Source organism: Coccinella septempunctata, chromosome 2, assembly GCF_907165205.1.
Source record: "Coccinella septempunctata chromosome 2, icCocSept1.1, whole genome shotgun sequence".
Lineage (NCBI taxonomy): Eukaryota > Metazoa > Arthropoda > Insecta > Coleoptera > Coccinellidae > Coccinella > Coccinella septempunctata.
In genome coordinates this window covers 39,507,969-39,523,799 of record NC_058190.1, presented here as the reverse complement: position 1 = coordinate 39,523,799, position 15,831 = coordinate 39,507,969, and the positions used below count along the sequence as shown (strand labels likewise).

At 33.2% G+C, this 15,831-nt stretch overlaps 4 protein-coding genes across 6 annotated transcripts; 1 reads left to right on the top strand and 3 right to left on the bottom strand.

The window, feature by feature from the left end:
• Positions 1-450: 450 nt before the first annotated feature.
• On the bottom strand, positions 451-1,593 carry LOC123306796 (jupiter microtubule associated homolog 1-like). Its single transcript, XM_044888945.1, has 2 exons — positions 1,384-1,593; positions 451-1,121 (listed from the first exon to the last, which is right to left on the bottom strand). Exon 2 carries the CDS (start codon positions 1,118-1,120, stop codon positions 770-772), a length of 351 nt encoding a protein of 116 aa, XP_044744880.1. The 5' UTR covers position 1,121; positions 1,384-1,593; the 3' UTR covers positions 451-769.
• An 866-nt stretch (positions 1,594-2,459) lies between these two features.
• On the bottom strand, positions 2,460-11,873 carry LOC123306364 (probable phospholipid-transporting ATPase IIB). Of its 3 annotated transcripts, XM_044888333.1 has the most exons (17): positions 11,749-11,861; positions 11,532-11,662; positions 9,538-9,796; positions 9,332-9,481; positions 9,025-9,279; positions 8,865-8,967; positions 8,599-8,806; positions 8,062-8,284; positions 7,817-8,000; positions 7,392-7,642; positions 6,646-6,822; positions 6,340-6,589; positions 5,478-5,686; positions 5,046-5,405; positions 4,078-4,216; positions 3,758-3,961; positions 2,460-3,653 (listed from the first exon to the last, which is right to left on the bottom strand). In XM_044888333.1, exons 2-17 carry the CDS (start codon positions 11,594-11,596, stop codon positions 3,520-3,522), a joined length of 3,171 nt encoding a protein of 1,056 aa, XP_044744268.1. In that variant the 5' UTR covers positions 11,597-11,662; positions 11,749-11,861; the 3' UTR covers positions 2,460-3,519. The 3 variants fall into 3 exon arrangements, with proteins under 3 accessions (XP_044744268.1, XP_044744266.1, XP_044744267.1); XM_044888331.1 differs by having other exon boundaries at positions 11,532-11,873; XM_044888332.1 differs by lacking the exons at positions 11,532-11,662; positions 11,749-11,861 and adding an exon at positions 9,852-10,269.
• Positions 11,874-12,092: 219 nt separating this feature from the next.
• Positions 12,093-12,873, top strand: LOC123306366 (60S ribosomal protein L29). The gene is made up of 4 exons (XM_044888335.1): positions 12,093-12,213; positions 12,324-12,374; positions 12,435-12,499; positions 12,712-12,873. The coding sequence occupies exons 2-4, from the start codon at positions 12,338-12,340 to the stop codon at positions 12,829-12,831; spliced, it is 222 nt and encodes a 73-aa protein (XP_044744270.1). The 5' UTR covers positions 12,093-12,213; positions 12,324-12,337; the 3' UTR covers positions 12,832-12,873.
• Positions 12,865-15,272, bottom strand: LOC123306365 (E3 ubiquitin-protein ligase TRAIP). The gene is made up of 7 exons (XM_044888334.1): positions 15,098-15,272; positions 14,789-15,037; positions 14,204-14,431; positions 14,027-14,149; positions 13,747-13,972; positions 13,584-13,694; positions 12,865-13,432 (listed from the first exon to the last, which is right to left on the bottom strand). Exons 1-7 carry the CDS (start codon positions 15,208-15,210, stop codon positions 13,199-13,201), a joined length of 1,284 nt encoding a protein of 427 aa, XP_044744269.1. The 5' UTR covers positions 15,211-15,272; the 3' UTR covers positions 12,865-13,198.
• Between the last annotated feature and the right edge of the window lie 559 nt (positions 15,273-15,831).

The following is a 15,831-nucleotide window of genomic DNA, read 5'->3' as shown; positions in this document are numbered from 1 at the left end:
TTAGATAAACAGAGAAGAAAGACAATGGAATTGACCATCAACCTTCAAAATTAGTTGACTTGAGAATAAAGAAGCAATTTTTGAGCTTAAGTTTGTTGAAACACAAGACAGTTCAAAAATGAAATGGGCAATGAATATAGTTACCTAACTCAATCTTTGGGAATGAGAATAGAAATTTCCTGTTTCTCTTATGCCTGGCATCTAAGACCCAGATAATAGCCCAGAAATTTTGCTTATTAATTTGACAAAAAATATTCAAAATTTTAAGTAGTCTGGAGAAAGTTGAAGCTAATAAATTATTATAGTTTAACCGTTTCCAAACCATTAATCAGACAGAGAGTTTTATGAAATTATTTTCAAAAGTCTACTTGACAGCTAAACTTACCTCATTTGGTTTGAATTCGATTTCTTCTCGAAAAGATTAGCCTTCAATGTAAAAAAAAAACACAATTAGCTTACTTTTTCTTTATTTTACACAAGGTAAAATAGGGTATATCAAAATATATGAACGCTTCAAGTTGTCAAAAGGTATTGTAGCACTTATATATTGGCTAATTAAATATTTTAAGTACATCCATGCTTTTGATTAATGATAAAATATTAACATGTCAAAGCACTTAAAGCTTCTCAAGTCTTTCTTTTTTAAGCCATGATAAAATGCAATACAAATACACAATCAAGGAAATATCTTTCGAAATAAGTTACTGAAATAAATTTCTTGCACCATTGAGGAAAGTTAAAATAATGAACGCTAGGAGATCCATCAATTTTACCATAAACCAGAGGAGAAACCTCCAGGTGGCACTCTTGGTCTTCGTTGTGCTGGTTGTTCATCCTCTTGCTTAGCAGGCGACTCCTTATTGTTTTCTTTCAGGCAGCATTCTTGAGCTGGTTTTTCTTCAGTTTTGGCAACTTGGTTTTTAGCACTCTGAACAATTTCATTGTTTGTCCCCTCTAAAATTGAAGAAGCATTCCTCTTATTATCTTCCCTCCTAATTTCTGGAACAATAGGTTCCTTAATTCCAAAAATATCTGTGTGGCCACCTCCTGGAGGACGAAGCACTCTGCTGGAACTTTTGGCCTCTACATCAACACCAACATTGAAACTAGTCGAAGTCATTCTAGAAGGAATCCAAAAATTTTAACAATACTGAACACGAATGATTTATTATTTTTCAACAATCGTTCACGCAATTCAATTTTACAACCGTAAAATTCACAGGTTATTCCGGTTCAATCCGGTTTCAAATGTGAAGTTGTTATGACTAACGGGATGGAAATGCCGGCATTTCAAAAAGAAAATTCGATAGTTCGAAATAACCAATTGAATTCATCATCAAATTGTTTAATTAATTAAAGAAAAATGTTATTTCGTGTACTCACTTTATTTCTAGGATAATTTGCACAAAAAACCCGATTGAATTGACAAAAAAACTGATAATTCAAGTAACGATCACAGACAGGACAAAAGAAATGGAAAATGTGGTGGTTCGACTCAAGAAATTATTTTACCCCTACTCCGCAAAACAAAATTAAAAGGAATAAAAATTCTTTGAGGAACGTCGACTACCAACGGTTAAATTCACAGAATCTGTCAAAAGGCGGGTACACCCAGTGATCATTAGACCATCGATTATTAATTAAAGGATGGGTAAAACGCGTCGATCAAATCCTTCGTAATGAGCGTTGTTGAAATTTCCATTTAGAGATTTCGATCCAGAGATTGCTTGCCATTGAAAAAAAGAGTTATTCTCTTTTCAATATTGATTGGCTACGTCAAAGTACGACTAATGCCAAAATTGTTCATTTGTTAGCGATGAGTTACTGAATATAATGAGAAAAATTCGGCAATTCTAAGTTTCCATTCCCAAAAATCGAATGAGCCAATATCCTAAACGAAACCATGTGGTTGAGTCAGCCATCACTAGATTTTCCCATCTCCCATTGTTTTGCGATAATTCAGATAACAAATGATCCAGGCTAGTATTAGGATCTATCGCAGTGAAAATTGAGGAGCCGCAAAAAATGTCCAAGGAAAAAGACGAATAATCGGAGCCAGTCAGCAAATACTCCTGACCCAGCTCCCAGATAGGAGGTTTTTAACGTTTGCCAAACGCAAAAGTGAAAAAAACCTACGTATCGTCATTTTGACAAAATTGAGGTTCACCGATAACAGTAAGGGGTGGGTAGGTCGATTCAATTCATCGATAGCGAAGAGTAGTTTTTTGTTTTGTATATATGTAATTCATTATGGTTTTATAGGGAAAATCGTCTCGAAAAGGTGGTTCTCATGTCCCGGCAGTTAATATTATTTTAGTTACCCTGATTTCTGTTATAGAAGAAATATGTATAGGTAGATCTTACCAATGAAAGTATCAGGACTCCTATCATACTCGTTTTCATGATTACAATATTGAATATTATTGATATTTCAATACCGAAACAATAAAACCAAGAAATAGTTTTCAAATAATAATATATTAATACATAAATTATAAACTATTGAAATTTCACTCAATTTTAACAGTGTACATATAATATATAACTCTTCAATATAAAATAGTTATTCACTAAAAGCGACAAAATCTACAAAACATTAATGTCAGACTCCTAAAAATTCAATGAAACAAGCATTAAGAGAAACGCAAAGTTTTTAATTAAACACTTGCTTCTAAAAAGTGGGAAGATTATTATTTGCACTTGTAGCAATTCAATTGATATTTCAATTAGGGAAGCATAAGATGAAAATTTTAATTGATTTTATTTGCAACAGATCATCACTATTAGACAAAAATTCAATTAAAAACGCATTGATGATATTCATAATTTTTCAGACACATTAACATTTTCAGAAATTGAACAGATGAAATAACCCTAATCAATAAATAATATTACCAAAAATATATTAGTTAAACTGGAGAAATAATTATCACAGATGACCAAATTCAAGTTACTGTATAGAGATGATTGAACTGTTGAATTGAGCGTCTCGAAAATTTCAGAACCCCCTCTCTGTCCATATTGACAAATTGGTGGAACCATATTTGAATAAAAACCATGCACTTTAATTGAGTTGCCCAACTTTTCATACGAAAAATATTCTCATAGAATATCGAGTTATTGAAACAAAAATATATTCAACTGATAGGATTGAAGAATAATTAGCAACATGAAAATTAAAATAAAATATAGAATTTTTTATTTTGTGGGAAATTAAACATTATTTTATGATGGAATAATAGTAATACCAACTCGAAATAAAAAAATTTTGATGTTTAAATCTTATAAGTGTAAAATACTGCTGTCTAATAAAATGAAAAATATTTCAAAATAAAATTAATGTAATGATAGTTATTTTTCAAGACATATTCTTCATTCTCAATTCCACTTCAACATAAACATGGTGCAAGTGATAAAAAAAATTTTTACTGATATTATTCGCATTGCTTCAGTATCCCTGCACTCAAATGTTTGATGACGCACTCAAAACAGGCGATAATTTTAGTCTTTAAGATGTGTTTAGGAAAGTTTAGTATAGCTGGGTGGAGAAAATTTCTTTCTAAGAAATTTAAGTATGTACAGTGGTAAACAGGATATCAATGTGATGCAGATCACTTTCCAGAAAAAGTCTGTCGTTTTAATGAATTCGGCATCTGCAAAAAATTTCATTACTATAGGGATGTTGCAATTTTCCTAATCAAACCTTTCAGTTTACAGATACGGAGCACATTACACCGAAAGAAGAAAAATTACTTACCGAAATAGTCATGTAGCACAACCAAGGATAAAACGTATAAGGCAAATGAGAAAATTTCCGCGAGTATCATGAGAATGTGCCATGTTCTTATGTTGAGGGCCACCATGATCAGTTCAGTTAATATCAAAGATGTGAAACTGATGGCTACTATGTGGATGAATTCATCTTCAAAGAGTAACAAGGCTCCATACATTATAACTCCACCTTGAAAAAAGTTATTGAAATTGTAAAAAGAAAAGAATGAAATTCTTCAATTATATGTATGTAAAGCCGGTTCAATAATGTTTTGAAAAACTATACTAAAAAGTTTTGATATTTACCCTGATAAATGGATATCAACACCCACATGAAGAAAGTTTTGAAAGAAAGACTTCTGCCTTTTGCCAATTCCTTATATAATTCCGGATATGTTAGAGCAATATCAGCACTGACATCTTGATCAAGTACCAAGCTGAATACCTGTAAGAAAGGACTGGTGAAGTGACTAAACTGATACATAAAAACTCGGAGTATTACACTGATACGGAAATTTCCTATGGACAATAATTCAGTGCATAAGGCAGAGAAACTATAGGTCCAGTAAAAGAGTGCAAGAATCAAAAGTTATGCGCATAATGATAATGAATAATGCAGTGTTTCACTAGAACTCTTCGTCTATTCACAGAAATAGTTTGTAGTTTGTCTTCAGTTCATTCAGTCGCTAAATAATGAAATACCATACAATGGAACATTTCCTAGTTGCAGATGAGTATTTAGGAGATTAATCCGGTTACCTTGAGAGCCATTTCATCATGCCATTTGTGGAAATTACGATCCGAAAAAACTAGTTCTGAAATATTGATCGACTGCTTCTGCACGGTGTGTGTAAAAAAAGATAATTTTAAATAGCTTCGTGTCAAAACGTTTTTTTCTAAAAAATGAGTCACTGGAAGTGTTGAAGAATCTTTCACGAGTTGGTCGAGTTAGTTAATAGGAAATACATGTCAAGGTCAGTTTGGCAAAAATGAGGTTAGCAGCGCTTGCAGACAGAGGTGGGTAGCAATGATTTAATGCGATGAGTAGTGATTTTGTCCTCACTTTTTATGCAATTCATTTCATTTTAATTTTTTAAGGCTAATTGGCCCAAAAAGTGGGTCTCTTGGGGCAATATATTTACAACTTTTGATTCTTGCACTGTTCGACTGGAACTGAAGATTCTTTATCTCATGAATTGAACCATCCACCTCAGTAGGTCATCAGGGTGTTTCACCATTTCAGTAATTTGTTATTGAACATGCGTATTATTTACCGGAAACATCGTGTAAACCGTTGCATATCCAACCATCAGGAATCCCTGATACAATGATACAGAACTCAAATAGAACACGGTGCTGAAAACGGCCTGCATTGTGGAAATAATCAATCCTCGATGAATGACGAATTGAGCTAAAGAAGCCGACCTCTTATAGGATCTTCTGCCGTGTACCAGAAGAAGACGGGAGAGGTGTGAAAACTGCGGTATGCTAAAGTCGCCAGCAAGACTGGCCTGTTTTCCTTCTCTACCCTCTATGCCTATGCCAGCGTCCGCCTGCTGGATCATGCTGACGTCGTTGCCACCATCGCCCACAGCTGCCGTTCGCTTACCTGTGTGTTTTTGAATCAGTTGCACCTGAAAAGTTTTCATTATGTCGAATTCTGCTAGTCAAGTGAGAGTTTATTCGATTTCTAGTAGAAAACTCACAACTTCTGCTTTCTGTGTCGGAGAGCACCGACAGCACACAACAGCTGGTGCGGCAGTAGCTAATTCCATGAATTCTTGCTGATAGTATGACAGACAAACGTCCAAACTTTCTCCACTTATTACCAGAGCACATCCCTGTTTTCTCCTGAAGGCATTCAATTCCAAATGAGCATCGGTCCTGGTGACCACTCTCTTCAGTATGTGCAATCCTACAAGAGATTTACTGCTGATTTCCCAAAAAAAGTTTCTTTTCTCTAATTGGGAATGTTTAATTTCAAACACAATTACAGCAGGTTTCACAAAACTTTGATTTTCTGATCAATAGTTTCCAGAATAAAACTGCTTGTCAAAAGTATATAAGGATAATGAAAATGGTATAGATTTATAGTAGTGTTTGGAAAAGTGTCCTCCCATTCTCACAATTTTTTTTTTCATAAGAATCCCAATAACTCATAAACTGTTGATTTTTTGCCCAAGGTGTGGTATACTGTTGAAATTGCCATTAAATCAGCTATCTAACGAAGCAAAGATATAATGGATGTGTCATTTGAAATAAGAAAGTAGTAGGCTGTTTCCTTTATAATCAGAAACTGCGTAGATCTAAATATTTTAGGAAGAAAGTTCATAGTCAAAAACCTCAACATGCAAAAGTTTTCTATAAATGACCAACCACTGTGGGACACCCTGTTTAGATCATAATTTTATGCAACAATATATGATAAGTATATTGAATGCAAACAAGTCAATGTGTATCTGTCAATCAGCATTGATCCCTTGATCAAGCATTATGAAATATAAAATTATTGCAGCAAACTTGCTGTTATAATAAAATTATTATATAAAAATGACAAAAAAAAATTACCTTGTGATTTGGATACCAGCCTTGAACTCTTCGCAATACAACATGCGGTTTCTAATTTATCCCCAGTGAGCATCCAAATTTTGATACCGGCATTTCTTAGAAGTTCCAGGGTCGGTCTCACATTTTCTTGTAATTTGTCTTCCACTCCGGTTACACACAGAAGTTCCATCTCTCTTTCCAGAGACTCGATAGCCTGTGACACCCTACTCATCCTATCAGAAACTGAAAGTCGAGCGGCATTGTATCTTTGCTGAAACGTAAACAGTTTGAAATTGGCTAGAGTTTATCGGACCGAACAAGTCTCACTTCGAAATCTCTGTACTGTTCTTCTGTCAAAGTTTTCTTAGCTACGACCAGCGTTCTCAGGCCGTCCCTTGCCATATTTCCCACTTCTTCCTCCAACCAATCGGTATATTGTACAATCGAAGTCATTACAACATCGGCTCCTTTCAAGTAAAAATAAATCATTCCAGACTGCAAATCCTGTGGATAGAATATGAAGCTAGAGTAAGAGCAGAGGTTATAAATTTCGAGTCAAAATAACCACCACAACCTTTTTTCCGCATGAGGTCATTACAAATGTTTTGAATTTCTGAACTGAATAATTCATTTCTCATGTTTCGTTGAAGTTCTGGCCCCTCATTGAAATCTCTCATGTTTTTTTATCCTGTTATGTTTATGGTAAGTATTTCCAAGTATAACACACAATTTGAATTTGAAACCAATATTATCAATTTTATTCCTTATTAATATATTCGAATCATTCTGAATTTTGAATTTTCTGAATTTGTACCAAAATCATTTCGAGGTAAAAATTTTTTCATGATTAAATCCAATAAGACAAAGTAACATAAGCATCATGGACATCATGGTGGAAGATACACTAAAGAATCTTACGTTAGAGAACATAATAATGGAGAAAAGATTTATTGAAAACACCCAGAATATTTCAAGTTCTTGAAAACAAACTACAAGTGATAAAAAAAGTTTTTTTACATAAACTAGACATCTTGTTTTAAGGATTAAACAAATGAAATTCGGCAAAAACATACCTTGACTATGATACCCATTCTTTTAGTTTCGCTTGTGAACGGAAATACTTGGAGAATGGAGTAATTCAAAAACCTCCCATCAGGCGCTTGAAGCTGTATTGAAGTCAAATCCCGGTTGTTCAATGTTAAACCAACCCCCCTTGTCCAATTAACCAATGCTATTTCATCTGGACTGGAAGCCTGATAAATTACATTGTCATTATCGGAAGAACGCATGTGTTGATCTGCTTCAACTTCGGTTATCACAGAACCTTCAAGAAAAAATTTACTTGAAGAATAAGGCTCCTCAGGAAAAGGACTTTCAAATTATTCAGATTGTCTGTACAAAAAATTCCATCACTTTGCTTTCCACAATGTCTGCTTCATTCAATCATTTCAATATTCTCATGCACTCGAGATGATAATTTCACGTTGGCTGTACTTACTCAAATCGCTAGCATCTTCATCTCCATCAACGTTTTTCTCATAGACAGGGGTAACATTATGGCATAATGCCAGTGCCTGCACTGCATCGACCACCCTGGTATTTTCCATTCTTCGAAATTTACTACCCATCGTATTCGTAGCACTTTCGGTTGAAGAATAGGCACTTTTCAATATCATGCTGATCTGAAATAAATGGATTTTTCAATGGATTTATGACAAGAATATAGGTGAAATGAATACTTACATCATCAAATGTGTCGGCTGCATAACTAACAGTACCAAGGTGGATTCTTTTCAGTACCATGGAATTCTGAGTCAATGTTCCCGTTTTGTCAGAGAGTAAATAAGAAATTCTTCCTAGTTCTTCTGGAATTGTAGTACATCTTACAGCTGTTCCTTTCATAGCAGGATCTTTTCCGATCGCATAAGAGTAGTATGATTTACCCATATCAAGATTGACCCTCAAACTGAAACAAAAGAATCAGGAGTTTTTTGACCCCAAAAAAATTTACAAAAAGAAAGATATCTCCACATATACCCGGATACATTACACTATAATAACATGGATTCAAAAAAAATTCGTCTTCAAAGTTATGGAAACCACATCTTATATAAAAGAGATTTCATGAACTAAAACTCCAAAGCCTACTAGTTGAAATAGACAATGGGTGGGTAGAAATTATCATGAATAAAATTATATGATCTCAGTTTTCATAAAAATCACATCAAATTCTCACAACATTGTTGTGAATGCTTCAGATAAAACAACACATAGACTCACCTGATTGGTATGATATAGGAGAAAAGTAGAACGAATCGGAACATGTATCTATACCAGGGTCCACTAAACCCTTTAAGAGCCATCATAATCAGTGCCAATCCGATTACAGCCACAAACAGGAGTTTAGTAATGGTGTTGATTTCAAGATCCAATTGACCTACTTTAGAACGTGGTTGTGAATTGTTCATTACAGATCTGGTCTCTGGACCTACACAAAAACTGTGCTAGAAAAGTTTATATCTTTTTGATTGAACTTCAATCTTCACCTGTATAAATTACAACGCCAAGTGCTTGCCCGGAAGCTATTACACAATTAGTCCATAAGGTATTTTCGAGATCCAAACTCTCATCGGAATTTGGAGAATCCAACTAAAAATTAGTAATTAGGGCTTAAATTACTTTTGTTGATATTCCTACAATAATTACCCTGGTAAATGTTCCAATGAACGAGTGTATATCTCTCTGAGGCTTTTCAGCATAGATACTGGCATCCATTTCAAACAATTGATGATCAGCACCTAGCTTTTGTGTCTGAGGTACTGCTAGCCTCAATTTCCAATCGGTTTCTCCATCTAACTGATCTGTACGAATGAAAACGGCTCCGCTTTTTTCTGTTGTACGAAGGAGAATCAAATCAGCTGGTACTCTCTCATCTTTATCAACCATTATGATATCCCCAACCTTAAATAACAATAGATGTTGAAACCCACAGAAAGAAAAATAAACATCGAACCTTCAATTTTGATGCTGGTACTATTTCAAAAAGTTTATTCCTATCATTTAACAGCCTTTTACATTTCTGATTATTTACTTCTTGATCTCTTTTATGCCGCCTCAAATCATCAACTGCTTCTCGGCAGATAGTAACTAGTAAAACAAAGCACTAGAACAAAAACATATTTTAGGAGTCTCTTCATCTAGAATCAATTCATTCCTCACCAGTGGTCCCCAATATGTATATAAATATCCAATTCTAATATCAGGAACAAATTGGCTGAGGGCCATCAATAAGAAGTATAAATTCAAAAAGAATTTGAATTGCTGAAACAGAACAAGCGGCAAGAAAGTTATGATGTTGTATTTTTGATTCCTTATAGCATTGGCAGGAAATTGTCCTTGTGTGGGTTTTCCCAGCAAAATGGTGCGAGACCTCAATTCCCTTGGACCGCAGCATCTTTTGAAAACGGAACAAAAACAGCTGAAATATAAAATCATCAATAACAAAAAAAATCAGAAATTCGAAGGCCTTATACCTCCACATCGATTTATTAGACGTTTTCAAGATCAAAGGAATGTTCTCTCTAGAGGATTTTGCAATAGTGCTCTGAGAATCTGCGTTTTGCATTGTTGTGCATAAATTAAGAACTATTAGGGTAAAATCATTTCATTTAAATCATTCAGACTTCTATATGTTCTCGTTACAATTTTAGAATTCACTTCACATCCGTGGAAAAATGTTTTGTTTTCAACAATCCTTTCAAAACCATGTATGAATCATATTTTGACACTGACATATGTCAGATTCCTTTCGGGGAAAAAAATCCGTAGGTTTTTTAGCGCAGGTAGCAGTGAAAATTAAAATTAGGATTATTTCAATGTTTATCCAAAGTAATTTTGGAATAACGGTTAAACTGTTTATCATTTACCGTTTTGGTAAATCAATGAACGAGCTGCGAGTTTGTAAACAAACATCCGTTAATACAAATGCAAGTTTCTGCATGGAGATTGCGTGTTTACAAGAAGTCGAATCGATTTTTTGCAATTCTCTGGCAACTGTAAAATTCAAACGAAATGGAACGCAAAAATCATTCTATCCTGACTAAAATTAACGATTTCAGAATGCGATCGAAGCGGAACTTTTAAGAACAAAGCGAATATTTAAATAATTAGGGGCATGAGTACAAGAAAATTAGTTTTTTTTAATAATAAATATCCAAAGAAGATTAAATGCGCTGACTCACTGATATGTGTGATAGAACCCATCTAAAGGGACTCACACATGCATCAACTTGGTTGTGTTCTAGATACAGCCTTGAATGAGCAAGCCCAAAACAAATATTGCTCATCCAAAAACTCAAATTCGTTCTTTCAATTTATCCACATTCCAATTTAATCTACATTACATCTTAATCAATAGGGTTGGAGAGTCTAGAGGCCTAGTATTATCCTGATAAAACGGAATATTGGAATATGGAATATGACTCAAAACTCAACTTATTCATTCAATTAATTCCTGATGTGTATAGTATGAGATATCTTCATTGTTCATCAGATCACCGGAAATTTTTCGGTCAAAAAAGTCATCATATTAGGAGAGATATTGTAAAATATGATTCTATTTTTTTTTCAATATGTATAAATTATAAAATTTCAGCAATATCTAGTTTTCTGGTGCAAAAAGGAAGTTATATTTTGAGAAATTCTTGTCTGTATACACCAACAAATTTGAAGCAGGCTTGATATTCAGCCTTACTTTTTACTCTGATTTCTATTGCATGAAGTCAAAGAAAAAAAGCTTATCGTGGAGAGTCTGCCTGAAATTCATTGGTATCAAAGGGGATATTTTCAAATAGGTATATCTACATTGAATATATGTATAGCCAACTTTTTCAGGAATTTTCAAGAAATACTTTAAAAATCATATGCTCAGGTAGAAACTTATGCTTCCACAAAAATAAGAGTAGCCAATTGCTATTCCTTACGAAATTAGTTTATCAATCATAATGAATGGTTGGGGATTTAAAAAATAGTTGTAACAAGAAGGTAAACAGAAATGGGCATCGATGTTAAAGAGAAAATTGATTAAACATTTTCTCACCCACAATATCATATTGAATCGATGATTTATAAATTTATATAGTCGCTCATTTCTTCGCAACTTATCGCATTTGCGTTATCTGATGTTTTTTCAACATCCAACTAATGAAACTCACCCACAACACCGGCTACCCCATGATCTCCCAGTTCTGGATCGATTATTTCTTAGTAAGGACTCCATTTCACCTTCATGGTTTTTTGAATTACCCAATAAAAAATCTGTTTCTTGGTCTCTATCGTTAAATTCCTGTAATGGATATTCCATACCAAATTGAAATTACATAAAACTACATTTTTTGATTTATCCGAAAAATTATCAAGATGAGAAATTACATGAAGGAAAAGTTTATCTATCACAGTAGAATAATCCACAACTGTTATTGTAGATAAGAAATTTTATATAAGTACAAAAATTTTTGTCCTCAAGGGGCCTCACTTGACAGCTCAACGTAATTATCGATTTAGGTTATGTTTTTCCTAGAGAATTTTTTGGTTTTTCCTCAATGAAATTTTCGATATTTTAGGTGCATACAGATTTAATTTCAAATCAAATTCTCAATAAGCATATTAAAATGATAAAAATGAAGAATTTTCCGCATAACAAAGGTCAAGGTTTTTTTCATTGTTAAAAGAAGAAGATGACTCAGTCTTTGTTCAAATTTATTTTGAAGTTTACTCTTTGTTTTGATACGCTTTGAGGTTACGTCAATGTTGATGTTCTGTGATCTCATCTCTTTTTTCGAGTTCTTTGAAGTTTGAGGTAACGAACTTCTGCTGAATTTATCGAAGAAAATCAAGGTAATCACAGGCTTTTTTCTAATACTTCTTATTTTTATGAATAAGTAACACTTTGTAGAATTACTTCTTGGCAGTATTAGAGCTATTATCAAAAATTATATTTATTTCAGTTGACCAACACAAAATGGCAAAGTCAAAGAACCATACCAATCATAACCAAAGTAAGTTCAGTTTATTATGTTTTAATGGTATTTTGATTAATCTTTCGGTATGTTTTGCAGATAGGAAAGCCCACAGGAATGGAATTAAGAAGCCTAAGCAATACAGGCATGAATCTACATTAGGTGTAAGTTCACAACCATTTCATTCTGTGATTAAAATTTCGAAATCTTGAGCTTCTTGTTTTTTGAAAGAGTTGATTTGTTTCATTTATATTTACCAACATTCCTTTATAATCCATTCTGGTCGAATGCTTTATAAATATAATTATTCCTTCTTTAATGCATGCTTAATTATTGTACATTTGGATATATGATACTAGTATTGAATTCTTTCCAGATGGATGCCAAATTCTTGAAAAACCAAAAATTCTCCAAGAAGCATAACTTGAGTACAAAACAACAGTTGAAACGTGCAGCAGAACGTAAAGCATCCAGAGAAGCTAAAGCCACTAAGTAGATTCCATTTGTTTATAATATGACATAAAAATAATTAAGTTAATCCTGTTGTTTTATTCCTTTAATTTTCTCCCTTACAAAATATCATCAACCGAAAAAGTTACAATTCTTTTTGAATGTTCCTGAAATACAAAATTTTAGTTACCCTTATATAAAGTAGTGATTCTATCTGTGGCTTGACCAGTACCAAATAATTCAGTGTAAAAAATGAATTATGCCCACTACATTCCAGAATTTTGAGATCAAATCTGAGACTGCACAGATAGATTGGACTTCATGTAGTTCAAGGTAAAGTTAATCACATTAGTGTACAAAAATATGTAATAAAATTAAAATAGCGAGGATAAGATGATACATATATAAATTATTCACTTCGTATAATCTGTAATTTTCTTCAAAGCTAGTGGTGCCAACTTCCTAAATTTTGTAGTAGGAACAGCGGAAGACGACTTAGTCCTCTTGAGTCCTGTTTGAACTGATTTTGTGTCAGGAAATTTTAAATAATCTTCCTTCACTTGACCTCCTAATCCTGTGTACACGGTTTCTGCAGTAGGCGGTTTCATATTAGATGACGATGATGTAGTCTGATTTTTAAATATTGACTGCAAAAAAAATAACTTGTTCAGTACATGTGTTGTATTTCTAATTTTAATACATGTCATGTGAATTTTTTGTTAATAAATAAAACCTACTCATCTATCATATATGATTCCTACTTTATACTTTTGGTAGAACTGAATTAAAAAAAGTTACCTTCTTTTGGTTAAGGGCTGTGGAATATCTTGCTGTGAATATGGAAGAGTAGTTTGTTTTAGTGTTCAAATAAGGCGAATCTGATTCCAATATATTCATGACATTCTCAGCCTGGAAAAATATAAAAAATAATCGGCATTAACAACGTGTAACTTATACTTACCACAGATGGAGAACCCTTGGATTCTGGATTATCAATTTTTAATAAGTCTATTCTTCTTCTAGGTAATGGTGCAGGGCTTTCTGTCAATATTCTTTGTACACTATTATTCATATTTTGAGGAGTTCCATTCTTTTGTTCTTCTGATAAATTACTGAGTTCTTCAATTTTACGTCTGAGGTATTTCTTTTCCTCTTCCCAAGACTTTTTATTTGCCTCTAATTCCTTCCTGAGCAAATAAATTTTTTTTGCAATAGAAAATATGTTATGGCAAAGTACATACCTGAGATCTGCAGTTGTTGATTCTAAAGTATTATAATCTCTCTTATATTTCATTAATTCATTTTGAGAATGCTTTATGCGATTTTGCAGTACATTGGTTTTATGTTCCTTATCTATTAATGATCTGGAATGAAGATTATCTCAAGTGACAAAAATATTTTTAATATTTGAGAATTACTTTTTCAATGTGGCAGATAATAATGCCAAGGCTTCTATATTAGTTTCATTCCTTAATATTTCTGTCACTTCTGCCCTAGTACCATGTATAGCAGTCTGAACTTTCTCTACATTATCTAATGTGGATTTTAAGCTTGAAACCTCCTCCTTCAGCCTATCAGCTTCAGATGCCCTGGATTTATATAATCGTACCTTTTCTTTCAAACCATTAAGTGCTGATTCATAAGATCTAAAATAGCAAACTTTAATGGTAAACATTCACTATATATAAAAATGTTCAAATAAATCAACATTGAAATTTTGTGAAAAACCTCAAAATGTAGTTAAATATAGGGTGTTTAATTTGAAATAATAATAATAAGTTTGGCTCAACTTCCAAAAGTACCACCAAGACACCAAGATATGATAGTTCATTAGATCCCAGCCGTTCACTATAATCCAGAAATTTTCAGAAAAAAATCTCATTCAGTTCTCTAGATAATTCTAGTAGACACTTTGCATGTTTGCTTTTTGAAGCATGAGATCCTAGTTCGTAAGTAAACAGAAAACCTTTTGTTTTCTGCATCATTGAAATAGAGCGTTTTACCTAATTTTATTTTCTAAACTAGAAACCAGCTCCTTCAACTGAATAACTTGAGCCTCCTTCAAATCAGCTTTTTCAGTTCTATCTTTTACATCTTTACTAAGCATTTGAATTTTAAAGTTAGCATTATCTAATTTAGCCTGAAGTGTTCCTATATCATCTGTTATGTGTTCAGTATTAACAAAATTGAAATATACCCTATGAAGTGATTTCTCCGTAGATCTACAACGGCATTGTGGACAAGTTTTAGATCTGAAAAGTAAATTCTATTCTTAAATTTCATTAATTCAAAATATAAAATAGATTAGGTACCTTTCCAGCCACTGTATAAGGCAACTGTAATGGAACATATGACCACATTGGTTTAAAACCATCTCTGAATTATGCGTGAATAAATCACTACAAATTATACAACTTATTTCCATTTCGATATTTTTTTTGATGGAATGAAATCACGATATTTTGGTTTTTTCAACTTACACACCATTTGAACACAGATTACAGAGTAGAATAGATCTGACACTCACGTTCTACGGTGAAAAATACAGTTTATCCCGCCCTCAGCGCCCCCATGCGTTTGCCACCCAACTAACCGGGAGTAATGTCGGTAAAACAGGAAACTGCAATTGCAAGGCGCGAAATTTAAATTAGCCCATTCACTGGTGTTTTAGACGTCGATAGAATTATATGGATTATTAGGGCGAATTTAAAGGAGAAATGAAACATCTCATGAAAAATATACATATATTGATATTTCCAGCACAGGAAAAAAAAATATGGAAATACATAAGCTATAATTATGGCAATGAATATATGAGCAGAGGTAAAATGTCAATAGGGTCACATATCTTCGTAAGACAATAATTATAATAAACGGTAATAATATTGTTCATAGGAAATGAGGTTGAAATTATTATATGTTCAGGAATCTTCAACATTATCCTAAAAGGACACAATGTTTGTTGGGAGTCGGCCATAGAAATCAAAAACAGCATGCCAAAGCTTAGAATGCATGAATAATTTGGAAAAGAAAAAATTAGTTGCCC

What these genes read in the sequence shown, in the direction of transcription:
- LOC123306796 (XM_044888945.1), bottom strand. Translation starts at nt 1,120, where the DNA reads ATGACTTCGACTAGTTTCAATGTTGGTGTTGATGTAGAGGCCAAAAGT.
- LOC123306364 (XM_044888331.1), bottom strand. Translation starts at nt 11,680, where the DNA reads ATGGAATATCCATTACAGGAATTTAACGATAGAGACCAAGAAACAGAT. An exon ending in TCATTGGAACATTTACCAGG is followed by an intron (nt 8,968 to 9,024) that starts GTAATTATTGTA and finishes ACTAATTTTTAG; the next exon opens with TTGGATTCTCCAAATTCCGA. An exon ending in TGAAGATGCTAGCGATTTGA is followed by an intron (nt 7,643 to 7,816) that starts GTAAGTACAGCC and finishes TTTTTCTTGAAG; the next exon opens with GTTCTGTGATAACCGAAGTT.
- LOC123306366 (XM_044888335.1), top strand. Translation starts at nt 12,338, where the DNA reads ATGGCAAAGTCAAAGAACCATACCAATCATAACCAAA. An exon ending in CCATACCAATCATAACCAAA is followed by an intron (nt 12,375 to 12,434) that starts GTAAGTTCAGTT and finishes TATGTTTTGCAG; the next exon opens with ATAGGAAAGCCCACAGGAAT. An exon ending in GGCATGAATCTACATTAGGT is followed by an intron (nt 12,500 to 12,711) that starts GTAAGTTCACAA and finishes AATTCTTTCCAG; the next exon opens with ATGGATGCCAAATTCTTGAA.
- LOC123306365 (XM_044888334.1), bottom strand. Translation starts at nt 15,210, where the DNA reads ATGGAAATAAGTTGTATAATTTGTAGTGATTTATTCACGCATAATTCA. An exon ending in TTATCTGCCACATTGAAAAA is followed by an intron (nt 14,150 to 14,203) that starts GTAATTCTCAAA and finishes TCTTCATTCCAG; the next exon opens with ATCATTAATAGATAAGGAAC. An exon ending in CCAAGGGTTCTCCATCTGTG is followed by an intron (nt 13,695 to 13,746) that starts GTAAGTATAAGT and finishes ATATTTTTCCAG; the next exon opens with GCTGAGAATGTCATGAATAT.